The 13,078-nt window shown below is 42.3% G+C and overlaps 1 protein-coding gene and 1 long non-coding RNA gene across 2 annotated transcripts in view; both read right to left on the reverse strand.

Moving 5' to 3' along the window:
* Positions 1–8,455, reverse strand: part of arhgap23 (Rho GTPase activating protein 23) — a 65,437-nt gene extending 56,982 nt beyond the window's left edge. Inside the window, exon 1 of the mRNA XM_023957403.1 lies at positions 8,027–8,455. Within this exon, the coding sequence (XP_023813171.1) occupies positions 8,027–8,035 (9 nt within the window). The 5' untranslated portion in view covers positions 8,036–8,455. The remainder of the gene's footprint in view (positions 1–8,026) is intronic.
* Positions 8,456–11,262: 2,807 nt separating this feature from the next.
* LOC101156819 lies at positions 11,263–12,903 on the reverse strand. The gene is made up of 2 exons (XR_177416.4): positions 12,646–12,903; positions 11,263–12,440 (listed from the first exon to the last, which is right to left on the reverse strand). It is a non-coding gene; the product is annotated as an uncharacterized LOC101156819 (long non-coding RNA).
* Positions 12,904–13,078: the final 175 nt, after the last annotated feature.

Here is a 13,078-nt window from a genome sequence, read left to right on the forward strand (position 1 = left end):
GAATCATTGGGAAATACAATGAAAAATAAGGGTTGTAATAAAATTATGGATATCAAACATTACCACAAAAAAACATAGTTCGAGCAAAATGTACGGTGGTAAAAAAAAAAAACGCTCTAAAAGGCCTCAACGACAAGCTAATTATTGTAAACTTTTTTCCAAATCTAGCACGAGCAGTGGAATCCAAAACGTTTCAGAAAGAAACTGTCAGACGTTTATTGTACCTCTTCTGTGATGAACGTTTAACAGCAGCTTGCCTAAAATATGGTTTTTAGATATATCAAAACCATCGCATTAAAGGCAAATCTGTGCAGCTCTAACTCAAACTGTGCAACAGCAGTTTGTTAAAGAGTCAAAAGCAAAAACAGAATATTTTCTTCACTTTAGCTCTCCTCCCTGTTTGCATGTTAAAGGTGGATCAGTTCCATTGGGAGCAGCTAAACTGGGTCCTCCATTTGCACTTTATGAAAGATATGTTGTTAAATCTCGATGGGAGATAAACCCTGCAACCCTGCTCCATGTTTCCTGTTCAGACAACTCAGCAGCCCTGCAGGAGGACTGGATGGAAAACAGGTTTATTAGCCTGCAAAGCATGCCTGCTCCAGTCAGTTTACCCTGTAAAAAAAAGATATGCTGACAAGAACTGTTTTACAGGAGACATGTTGGATAAAAGCTTCAGAAATGTCTGGATTACTGTGGTTGATTATTGTTTTCTCAAAGGGCAGAAGATAAAGCTTCACACACTGACAGGTGTTCAGGGTCTGTTCATTTTTAAAAGTATCTGGGGCTACAAGAAAACAAAGATGTTTTCAAAATTAAAATCTACAACTGATTTAATTTTGTGGGCGTTACAAAGGACCTTTTGTTTCATTTGGCAAAAAGAGTTTCTGCTTTTTTTTTTTTTTTTTTTCATCTTTACAGTCTGCTCTGACCCACCGAACTGCCTCAACTCACTGCCTTCTCAGCCTGGAGCTGCTCCACACATTTTCTTCTTACAGCTAGAAAACACTTGGATCACAACTGTGGAAGATGTTGAAGAAAATCCCAAGAATGCAGGAATAATCCCCACACTTGAGCAAAGAAAAGGTTTGGGTTTTGACACCTTTCCATGAGTTTCCAGCCCTAATGCAACCCCTTTGACTAAAACTTTTTTCCTTTGGAAGCAGCTAAGCCTCCGTATACTTTTCCTCTGTAGGCTTCAAGAGAAGAGCTGATTACAGCGACCATGTGAGAGCGTTTGAGATAAACCAACAGAGAAAAAGAAATCCCAGATGAGAGCAATAGAAGTTCAGGTGTCCAAAGTTGCATAATCACCCCTGATTCAGCCCCTCGATGTCGCCAGGTTGCCCTCCTTGACGCATGGCTCAAAGGAGTCCAGACAGCAACAAGTGAATCACATTCAGGGAATTCCAGCGCCGCTATAAATGTTTGCTGTTTCTATAAATGCTTGGCACACATTCTTCAAAGGACACCCCTGCAGGCACCTTCTCCGTTCCCCTAAATCTACTCAGAGGGAAAATAAACAAAGCCTCATGGTTCCAGTAGCAGCTCGGCGGGTTTCCTTCCTGCTGCCCTCCACTTCACAGAGCAGCATCGTTACCTTTCACAGCCCCACTTCCTGATGAGGAAAGACCCTGGAAACGAGCTCTAAGGATGAAGCGGGTCTTCCAAACACATCTGGGAAACTGTTTGTCTAAATACTAACTTCAGACTCCTCTGCTGGTCATTAATGACTCACAACATCCTTAAATAAACACATTAAAGGGGAATGTTTCTTTTATGGACAATTGTATGATTTTTTTCTCCTTTTGCAATACTTCTGAGGAAGACTTTCTAATCTGATATGATCAAATTTGGATAATTAAAGCTCCTGCACTCCAAAAACTGAAACTTAGGCCAAAAAAAAGTGGTCTTATTTTCTGTCTTGCAAGAAAAATATTATTTTTATTATTTAAATTGACAGCAATATACTTTTAGATTAAGAAAATATGTCTTAGTCTCTAGACTTTTTTAAATCTTAAATTAAAAATGTACCAATCTTTGATTATTTAAAAACTTTTTTTTTAGTTTTGAGAAGTTTTGACTTGTTTCGAGTGGGCCTGTTTTTGCAGTGTGTCAATAAAAGTTTCCAGAACCACTAAATGTATTTCCCTCAGCAGTAATTATGTTCATTTTAAACGTCTGACTCATCAGAATCAGTGATTTATTACCAAATAATACATTAAAAGCACTTTTTTCTGAGATTTACCTAATTCTAAATTGGCCACAAACGGTTTTTCTTTCAAAACTTAAACAAAAATCTGATCAGTTAAAACTGAACTGATTATTAAAGCACATAAAAAACAACTGCACATGTTTAAATTCATTATCCAAAGGCCAAAACCTGACTCAATTATTCATGCATCCTTTCACAATGACAAAAATCTCCTTAAGATGTAAATCAGGACCCTATGGCCAATGAGCAGTTGTGGTGCAACACAGGCTTTAGGCAACGCCTCTTAAAGCATGTAGAGTAAACTGCATAATCCTGCTCGCCTGAGGGGATCATATCCTAATCCCAGTATTTCTCCGGTCTTAAAACTCAGAGATAAATTCGTCTAGACATGGCCTTAAATTGGGGAGTTCTGCTTGGGATGATGGGAGGCTGCATGAGAGGAATGCTTTGATAGATGTTTATCCCACTTTGCAAGTGGAAGATTTGTTAGCATCTCAAAAAGCTCATTCTGTTCCAAATCTCATGTACCTGAGCGGAAACCACAGATAAAAAGGGAGAACATGAAGGCAAAAACTTCCAAAAAAATCCGGAAAAAAAAATGTATTTTTTTTATATGTTCAGATGAAAAAAATACTTCTAAAATATTATTTTTTAGGGAAATTAAAAGCATAACTAAAAGCCTCCAGATGATTATTAAGTACCCACTGCCATCAGATTTGAGTAAATATATTGAATTCTTTAAAAAAAGACAACCATCTGTTCTTTTCCAGCTCAGTGCACAGATTTCCCCGAACAGATAATCCTCAGCATTGAAAAAGAAAGCTGCAGTTTCCGTTTAACGCCACAAGAGGGCTCTGTTTGAGGTGAGGAAGGAGGGAATAAAGGGTGCAGTTGTTTTCAGAGGATGCTGGGATAAACACATGGAACACACTGTTCTCTGGAGCACATGTTCCCAAACGTATCTGATGCTGGAGCTGGGTCACAGCGGCGAGACTGGAGGACGGGAAAATGCCAAACAGTGAGATGACTCAAGACAGGAGAAACTTTCATCAGAGGCAGTTTGGAAAATAGGTCGAGAGGTCAGAGAAGGCAAGTTCACGACTAATATGCAGCTGTGATCCAAACAAACAGCAGATTATCTGAGAAGAGTCTAATTGTCACAGAACCGGAGGCATGAGCCGCCACATCTGCTCATCACGTACTCACATCCTTGTGGAGAACCTGGACCCAGGTCTAACGTTTGAAAAAAATAAAAAGCCAGCAGGCTTAAAGCAGGTTAAAGGCCGCTTAGAAACATGTCAAACTGATGCTGAGTGCTCCAAACAAGCGCATTATGGTTAATTGGCCTCGGTGATAAACAGGCTCCTAATTGGATATCGCCCTTCTGCTACCAATAAACCGTTTCCCTCTTTTGTTCTGTTCATCCCAGCTTATCCTGTGCCATCATCCAAACTATCCCTGATGTGGTTCTGACCGATCCAAAGGGTCTCTGACAGGAAGAGGGGGGCTGCTCCCTCACCACACAGGCTGACCTCCGACCCCTGCAGAAAAATTGCCCTCTATAACCCTGCTATCTGCAGTTGTTCCAACTGGAGTTAGAGATGTTTACTTGCTGTAGATGGATGGCCCAGTTTCTTTCACGGGACAATCTGTTCATTGTTTGCCCGCAGGCGTCCACCAATCGGTTGTCTCTCCGCTGCAGATCGTTTACATGCATTTATGCACAGCATACCAGCATTTTTCATGCTTTTTTTTTGCTCGGGATGGAGGGGTTGCCGAAGGGTCACCAATAAGGAATTACGTAAATGTTGAAACTAGACATACAAAAAGGTTATTTTCACTTTTTCTTAGAAAAGTAGAATAAAAAGAAAAGTCTCAATTTTACACACAAAAAATAAGCATTTAGGAAATATGCAACTTTAATCCCTAAGGAACAGTGAAAAAGATGTTTTTGGCGTTTGTAACATTTTAAGAAAATTAAACTTAAAAATTGCATTTCAGAGTATTTCTTTATTCAAATTGTTGTGAATCAGGAGTAGACTAAAAATGACGCTTAAAAAATAACTTATTTGTGACAAAAACAACACGCTGCGTCAGCCACAAGCTCCCTGCTCCGGTTGATTCCAATGCACCCACTTGCCAACAAATGCATCCATTTATGTCTTTGTTTTCCTCGTCCGAGCTGACATTTGGCTCAAAACTGTACGGCGGGATAGCTTCAATATTTCCAGCTATTTTGGTTACACCAGTAATGTTAGGTTGGGGATTTGAGGGGCTGTAAGCTAACGGGAGAGCATGTAAACAGAGGGCTCAGCAACTAGAAGGAGAAGAGGGGGCGTGGTTGTTCCAGTTTCTGTGCTTATGGTCTCATAACCTCTGAATTCTTTTTTCACAATACAAAATCAAACATTTCAAAAATGAATCAAATTCAAAAGAAATCCAGTCTGTTTGTACGGAGAACTATGGACAGATGGAGTGAGAAATTCCTAGGAGTTCAAATTCTGGAGGGTCAAAGGCAGGATGCCTCAGGGTGCCATGGGTGGGGCAACGGACCATACCACCTGTTCCACACTCTTTTTTTTCCTACTTTATGCTCTCACCCTCAACCCTCTCCCCTCCACAATCCCTTTCACTTTCTAGTTTGTAACCTCATAACACCCCTTCTCCTCTCACACGTGCACACATGCTTCCCCTCTCATAAAATATCCCCCGCGTTGTCGCGTGGCTCTCAAATCATTCCGACTGGTAAATCCAGTTTAGTCGCATCTATGGGAAACAGACCCCACAGTTTGCAAGATAACTCCGGGCACGCCACACTCACAGCGACACGGAAACTTAAACAGAAGTCAGATGCGTCACTCCCAAACTCCGCCTCCGGGAGTTGTGTCCAGACAGCAGAGTAAACACAACAACTCACATCAACGTGACCCTTCCAGAGGATTTCAGGGAATCTGACTCACTAAAACCAAGTTCACACGCGCGAGGATGAACAAATGGAAGTTTGGGGTCAACAGTAACCACAGAAGTCACTACTTTCTGGTGCTAATGCACAGGAAACAAGCTTTTACAGCAATCTGCCCACATCTGACGGATGTGGTCGTGCAGCTCCGAGCCAGCGTCACCAAAGGCCCCACAAGTCTGCCTTAATGACTATTGATTACATGACTCCAGTTTGCTGTTTCAATCGTCCTCAGGCAACTGTTTCATTGTAAAACCTGTAAGGATGATCTCAGCAGAGCGTGGAGTGTCCCAAAGCTGCCCTGGATTCACTCGCAGAGACTCCTTACATAACAAGCCTCTGTCCTGCCTGCTAATGTCTTCGCTTTGGGCGAGCTGACATAAAAAAAAAAAAAGAGGGCAAACAGAAGCTTGCAAGCTGCACGCATGCTCAACTTTTAGTAAACACCACCAAATATTGACTCTCAGACATGCATGTTTGAGCTTCCATCTTCCTGCAGAAACCTGGGATATTTCACAGTCTGAGTCTGAAACTCAGATAAAGCCACACACAGCCTGTGTCATTCATGACAACACCCAGTCACAGGATGAACAGGAAGTCCCATAACCATCACACATGACAGTGTACGCCATCTGTTACAGCACCAGTCCTGCGCCATGTCAGCAGTTTACAGCGGTGAGATGTCATTTGAATATTTTTAGCACCATAATACTGGTGGGATTTATTTTTTTTAGCATACTATAGTTTTAATAGTATTGTATCTCAATTGTTATTGTATTTTTATTGCTCTGTAATTGGCTGGCCCGGGACCAGAGATGCAAATTTCGTTTCGTCTTGTGGTGAAGTGACAGTAAAGATCCTTGAATCTTTAAAAATGATGGTCCTGGACAGCAAGGACCAAACTAATGATGCAATTCTTCTTTCTTTCATCGCCTTTGGGGGAAAATTTTCCAGTGCCACGTACTGAAGAAATATTTTATGGGGCTCCAAAGAAAAACAGCTCTAAAATCCAGTTATGAAACCAAAACATCCGTCACGGGAATATTCAAAGGAAGTCATATTATATTATTTTAATATTATGGGACCTCTGGCTTTCAATACTCACTACATAGTGCGCTATTCGCCATTTTTTTAATGCTGTCCGAATCTACAATTCCAAAATCGAGTGCCCTAGATATTTCCCAGAAGTCTCTGCGAAAATCCAGTGTGCATCAATCCTCACTAGAATGGCAAATATATTGCATTGTGTCTGAACAATCTTTGCCAAAAAATGTATTTAAATGTATTTTTTTAAATAAACCAAGATTTTTATCTTCAGAAGACAGTGGATTCATAAATGATCGTCACAAAACGCTTCGTGGTCTGCAACCACAACTGAGGTTTCGTTGACCTTTGACCTTGGAAAGAAATATTGCAAAAATGTAATACATGAATCCCTGGCTCAAGCTGAATGAAAGGATATGACATGCAATGTACCCATATAAAGAATGTGGGCATGGTTAACCAAAAACATCCGTTGCCAGGGAAATTCAAAAATGTACTTCTGCCAATTCTTCTAAAATTTACGCAGATGTGTTTGCCACACCCAGGTGACCAAAGAATAAAATGGTTGCTATGGAGATGAAATCAAAAGAAAAATGGCTATATGAAAAAGTTATTTTTAAGGGAATTTGCCACATGCGGCTCTAACCAGGATGACCGGGGTAGAAGAGGAGAGTGAGGGGCGTGTAACAGCCGCTCAGCCAGTAATGGCGGGTCAAAGGGGGCGGGTCGAGGCTGGGCGGGTACAGACTGCGGGCCATTCAACGCCACTCGTAGCTTTAATTTGGATTTTCTTTCCACATAACTTTAACCCTAAAATCTAAACCATTTAGAAAAATGCTCAAAACTAGGTTTTCCTATGACATCTGACACACATGCACAGGTCTGCACTGTCCGGGCGACGACATCCCTGTGGCTGAGGTGGGGTGGGGGGCGCCCAATCATCTGAGTCAGGAAGTGCCCACCCTCCATGGACTACCTGAGTAACTCGCCCAGAAAGGAAGGGCGGGGCTTGGGTGTGTCTCGACTCAACACTTCCCTCTAAAATGATGCCCGCTGCTACTTGGGGAGGTGAGTGAAGCAACAGAGTGGAAGGAGGATGGGCGGGGTGAGGCAGCCCAGGAGCAGGACACGTGCTGCCGGTGTGATTCCTGAAACCACGAGGTGACCTGAAGAGAACTGAGACATCCGCCAGCAGCTTACTGTATCGTGGCTGCCTGTCACCCACCTGCACACAGCTCTGACAAAACACAACAAATATTTGACAGGACTCCCAAACCCCACTAAAGGGAGGGAAGCTTGTTCTCCGGTTCTGCTCTGTAAACATGCTGAGGTGAGGATGACGCCGTCCTCCAGAGATGTGACATGAGTACACAATGCAGTCAACACACCCTGTGAATAAAAACTGTTGCTTGACATCTGATCTCCTGTCTCCATCCTCACTCAGCGTGTCCCCTGCTCCATGAAAACCCCGCCCTTGATCATCCTTCCGTCCTGGAAAATAAATCAGGATGGAATCAAAGGACCAGCCGCTAATGTTTTTGAACTGACATCTCTCCAGAGGCCCCCTGCTCTTGTAGGTGGCATCACCTCTGCTGCCCTCCTCCCAGTGCCCCCCCCCCACCCCCTGCAGAATGAGCATCATGCTGTTTGCTTTTGCCTTGAGGGAACGGCGAAGGGAATGACGGTGAATTTCTGCTGCTGCGTCTGTGTTTGTGTCATGAGAATATGAAGCGCAGAAAAAGGTGGTAGTCCCCTTCACTTCCCCTTCAACCCCTCCCTCCTATATCCTCCATCCTCCCCATCCTCACCTGGTCCATGGTTTCAGCAAGCCTCCTCCCTCCTCCTGGTTCCAGTCATGGCATGAGATCACCGGTCTCCTTCTCGCCTCACTTTCTGTGTCCTCGTTCTGTATTCCCAGAAGAAATCCAGTCCTGCGATCCTCAGACGGGCGAGGCAGGCGGGCAGCCACCAGCCGCCACTGCACCTCCCCACAGAGGCATGGTCTTACTCTGTGTCTCTCTGACTGTGACAGTCTGCTACATCCAACTAAACACTCATCTTCCTCCTTTTTCTATCTTCTCTCCACTTCTTCTACAGCTCCAGTGGTGAAGCGGGCGTCTGTGGAGCCGTCCCCTTTTTCCTTGATGCCCAGACAGAGGGCAGAGACTCCCGCTCTCCCTTTTCGTTTTCAAGCTCTTTTACTCGTTGACGGTGTGAGTTGGCCCCTTGCCTCGCCACCCCTCCCTCCCATTCCGTTGCCACTTCCCTCCTCTCTTTCCATCTCCCTTCCCCCCTCCTGCTGCAGCCGAGCAGAGCCACTATGAGCAAATAGGAGACAAGGAGAGAGGCAGAGAGGAGGGCAGACGCCTCACATTGGCTACACGGGTACCATGTGACCTCCATGCAGGAGGGCTGAGGGACTCTCTACCAGCTGTCCAGCTCATGCTTCCTTGCAAACCTCTGTTGCCATTGACAACAGCTGCCCTGCAGCTCACCAATCAAATACCCTCTCTGAAAATCATTGGCTGGCGGTATTTTTTGGTGCCCGCCTCCTATTGTGTTGATGCATGATGGGAAGTGTAGTCCCAACATGCATCAGCAAAAATGTTCCTGCATAATGTGAAGCGAAAAATGATTAATGATAACCCCATAAAGTGGCTTAAAGACCTTCAAACTCAGGCATTCCTGGTTCAGCCAGGAAAAAGACATCCTCTGCCGCTTCCCCCCCAAGCCCCCACAGGGGAAAACTCCCACCCCTGAACAACAGGAACTCCAGCTGAAGGCCACAGCTAAGCATAGAGTCAAACCTCTCTCCCTCCCCCTTTTCTCTTTTCTTTCATTGTCTCCATTTTTCTTTATTTAACCCCCCCACCCATCACCCCCTGTCTGCCCTCTTACATTTTGCTATTAAATGTAATTCCTCATTGTTCCGCCATCTCCTATAAACAGCATCTCACTCACATTCCAGAGGGGGTTGCAGGGGTTACATGTGCTCATGGGGGGTTATAAACTCAGAAAATTTCATCACTTTCAGCATCACTTTAAAGAAGAAAAACCCACAAAGGGATTCCCTTTCACAGTAATCCAGCATCCGCTTTGTTCCTGAAATTCCAAAGGACAACTTGGGATGAAATGTTGTGATTAATGACTGAACTTTGTCCAAATTTTGCTCCAGATTTGTGTTAGTGACCGATTCCTTAGGTGTTCCATTGAAAAAAACTGTTTTACTCAACAGATTGAAGAACATAACATAAAAGTTTGGAAGTCTTTGCAGGAGAAAATAACTAATTTTTAAAACTTCTGCGAAACCTCCAAACAAAAATGATAACTTCTTGAAGACCCACTCTGATGAAAATTGTGTTTTTAACATTTTCTTGAGGCATATTTTATACGATAGAGGACATATATTAAGAAATTAAGGTTAAAATTATCTTCCTAAGTATTTCTTTGTTCAAATCATGAATCAGGAGCAGACAAAAAAAAACAGTTGGAAAAAGCCTGTAGCTGTGACGTAGGTGCTACAGTCGGCAGGACACAAGCTCCCTGCTCCGCTCCATTGTGAGGCATCCACTTGTTAGACAAATAGATCCAGGTATGTCTTTGTTTTCCTTGTCCAAGCTGGCTTTTGGCTCAAAACTAGCTCCAATAGTGCTCCAATGTCGATGTTAGGTTGAGGGTGTGAGGGGGGCTGTAAGCTAGTGGGATAGCACGTTAAGCATTAGGTTCCCAATGCAACAGGGAGGAGAAAGATGGCAGGAATACTCTGCACCAACTCAAAGGGTAATTTATAATGCTGGGATTTCAGCTACAAATGACATAATCATGATTAAAAGACCACTGGGAATGTTTTGAAAATACATCAAAAGATGATCAGAGGGGGACTTTGGGATTTTGCTGCCATCACTATCTGTTCCTGAACTGTTATTTCAGTGCAGTGAAAACATAAAGGGCAACTAAACATTCAGAGAAATGCTAGGAATGTCGCCGGCAGCTGCTAAGAAGCCAAACTGCTCTAAAAGGGACAATAAACAGCTGTAAAGTTTCTGTACCACTGTATATTAGCAAAAGTATTGCTCTGGCTGAACTCGAGGTCTCTGAAATCCCAGAACAAAAGAGCACCTGCAGGGTTTTTCTGTGATTCTGTGAGCAGACAATGCCGCTAAGGCGTGATCTGATCCGTGGCGTGCAGGAGCTGACAGACCAGAGACGGGCCAAGGATTTGTGAGAGCATGCAAGTGTGTGAGACTATGAGGGGGGGCTCAGGAATGTGAGCTATACAGTGAGGCAGTTGTGCATGTTATACACAGAGGAAAAGCCTCCTGGGGTCTAACTTCAATGCATCATTATATTGGCCAGTGAAAGGAAGAAGCTGTAAAGTCAGCGTCCTGCAATGTTATTTGATCCTGCAGGACGAAAGACACAGTTTTGAAGAGAGATGCCTGCATATGCGCGCGTGTGTGGACGCGCTGTTAAAACAGTGGCTGTATTGTAATGGTGAGATTATACTATCAGCAAAGGAATTCAGATTATTTTCCAAAGTGGCTCTGCAAACACATGTGGGTGAAACTCTAGGGGGACTTTTTTGAGTAGAAGACAGATAAATAAATCATCAAAAACCTAGAAAACAGCTTACAACTTGATTTTAGTTGGGAGCAATATCAGAAAGTTGCAAAGAAATCGATTTTCTATGAATTTGTACCATGAACTCTGCATCTTTTTTTTTTTGCAACGAAATGTTACAATAAATAATTCCATTAAAATACCTGGAATAGAGACACAAAAACAGACTGAGGTAAATAGTATTAAAAGTACACATAAATAAGCTGCATTTTCATATTAATGGATGAAATCACACTATTTTCATCTTTTCTCATCTTAAAATGTATTTTTTCAGATTTAATTTAGTTTCGTTTTGTGGGACAAACGTTTTGCTCAGTTTTCTAAGCTTTTTGTGGTCAAATAGCACCACCTTCTGGACAACATCTGTTTTGAATTCCATCAATTAATTATTTTCCTTTTTAAATCAATGGAGAAACTCTGAATCTGTCATACTTAAGAGTCTGTTTAATAAAGGTTTACACGAACTGGACTATACATCTGCAGCGGACAGTTACATGCAAAACTCAGTCTTTCTGTGCCACAGATTTTTGTAAATAAAGCTTTATTTTACAGTACAAAAAAAACCAAGTCAAAACCAAAATGGCTCATTAAGTATATTTTGTGGCAGAGTGTGAAATATTTTCAGTTCATTTTAAGTGCAAAGAAACGTAAAAACAGATTTTATTTATTTGTAGTTGAACTGACATATCAAAGATATTTTGTATACATAAAGCTGTAATACTAAAGACCAACTCTAATGAAAGTTGTGTTTTGGGTGTTTTTGACATGTTGTGGAGTTTTTTTGTGATGATTGAGAACATGGATGGAAAAAATTAAGCTTAAAATTGCATTTCTGAGTGTTTCTTTATTCAAATTGTTGTGAAGCAGGAGCAGACAAAAAAAAGCCTTTTGAAAAAGAGCGTATTTGTGATGTGGAAAATACACCGGGGTCAGGCCACAATCTCCCTGCTCTGCTCCATTCTGATGGATCCACTAGTGGACAAAGAGTTTGTCATCGTTGCCCTCGCCTGAGCTGGCATAAGCTAGGGTGACGGGAAAGGGGGGTGGGGTTTCTCCACACCAACTCAGACAGCAACTTCGAATGAACTCCTGCCACCCTACAGAAACTATGTCCTAGAAAATGACAATTATTTTTTTATTTTGGCTAAAAACTTCATAATAATTGAAAGACCACGGGGAACACTTTTGTAAGATCAAAAGATGATTGGAGTGGGCCTCCAATGTCTAATATTTTATGATGACTTTGCAGCAAAATGACAACTACAATACATAAAGGCCAAAAGAAATCTGTCGCTTGAATGAAGTAGGATTATTTGGAGTCAGAATATTGCACATCAACAAAATATTATTGTCTTTCACATCTGGCTAAAGGAATTGTAAACTACAAAAAATAAAGAAAAAAACGCCCAACTTCCATACAAGCAGCCAGGACAGAATACTGTTCAGTTGTAGCGCGGAGTTCTGTTGGAGGGTTCATATTCAGGCTGATGAAAGAGAGAAGGGCAGTGATGATGAGGAGGGTTGGACTTCCTCTGAACCCCCTTTAGTTCCCATCTGAGGACTGGGATTTGTGTCATCATGGCTTGAATCTGATCCTTGCATCTAAAACAGATTTTAGATAAATAAATAAACAAATAAATAAATCAGATTTTACAGACGTGGTCTTTAAATAGATAGCTAAACATCATCATAATAAAATGTATTTAAAAAAAATACAACAGCTGTTCACGATTTTTTTGATTGCATTCATTTCTATCAATAATTTTTTGGGTGATGCTTCATTTTCTAGTAGAAAGCTGCGCCTTACCATGATGGAAACGGAATGCAGGAGGAGCGGGTGCTGCTTCTCCTGTGCAGCCGCTGGTGCGCCTCCTCACAGCATGTAGATGATGTAGGAGAGGAAGACGAGGCCCATGATGGCGAAGAACATCAGCAGCATGACGTCCACCATGGTGGAAACGCGGTCTGGAGCTGAGAAAAATGAGCAAGAAGCGAAGAGAACGCGCAGTTCTGTCGTGGGGCCTGCGCGCGAGCTCGGAAAAAATCGGAACAACACGGAAGGACTTCGGCTCCAGTCCCCGCCCACTTTTTTTCAAACCAGGAAATCAAGGAAATTCAACCAAAACACGTTTCGAACCAAGTTCTAATCAATGTGTTGATAATCATAGATAAATCTGTATTCACTAAGGATTGTTCAATAAATATGTATAAATCAAAACAAAAGCTTTAAGAGAAAACAT

The sequence above is a fragment of the Oryzias latipes genome, chromosome 8 (assembly GCF_002234675.1).
Source record: "Oryzias latipes chromosome 8, ASM223467v1".
NCBI lineage: Eukaryota > Metazoa > Chordata > Actinopteri > Beloniformes > Adrianichthyidae > Oryzias > Oryzias latipes.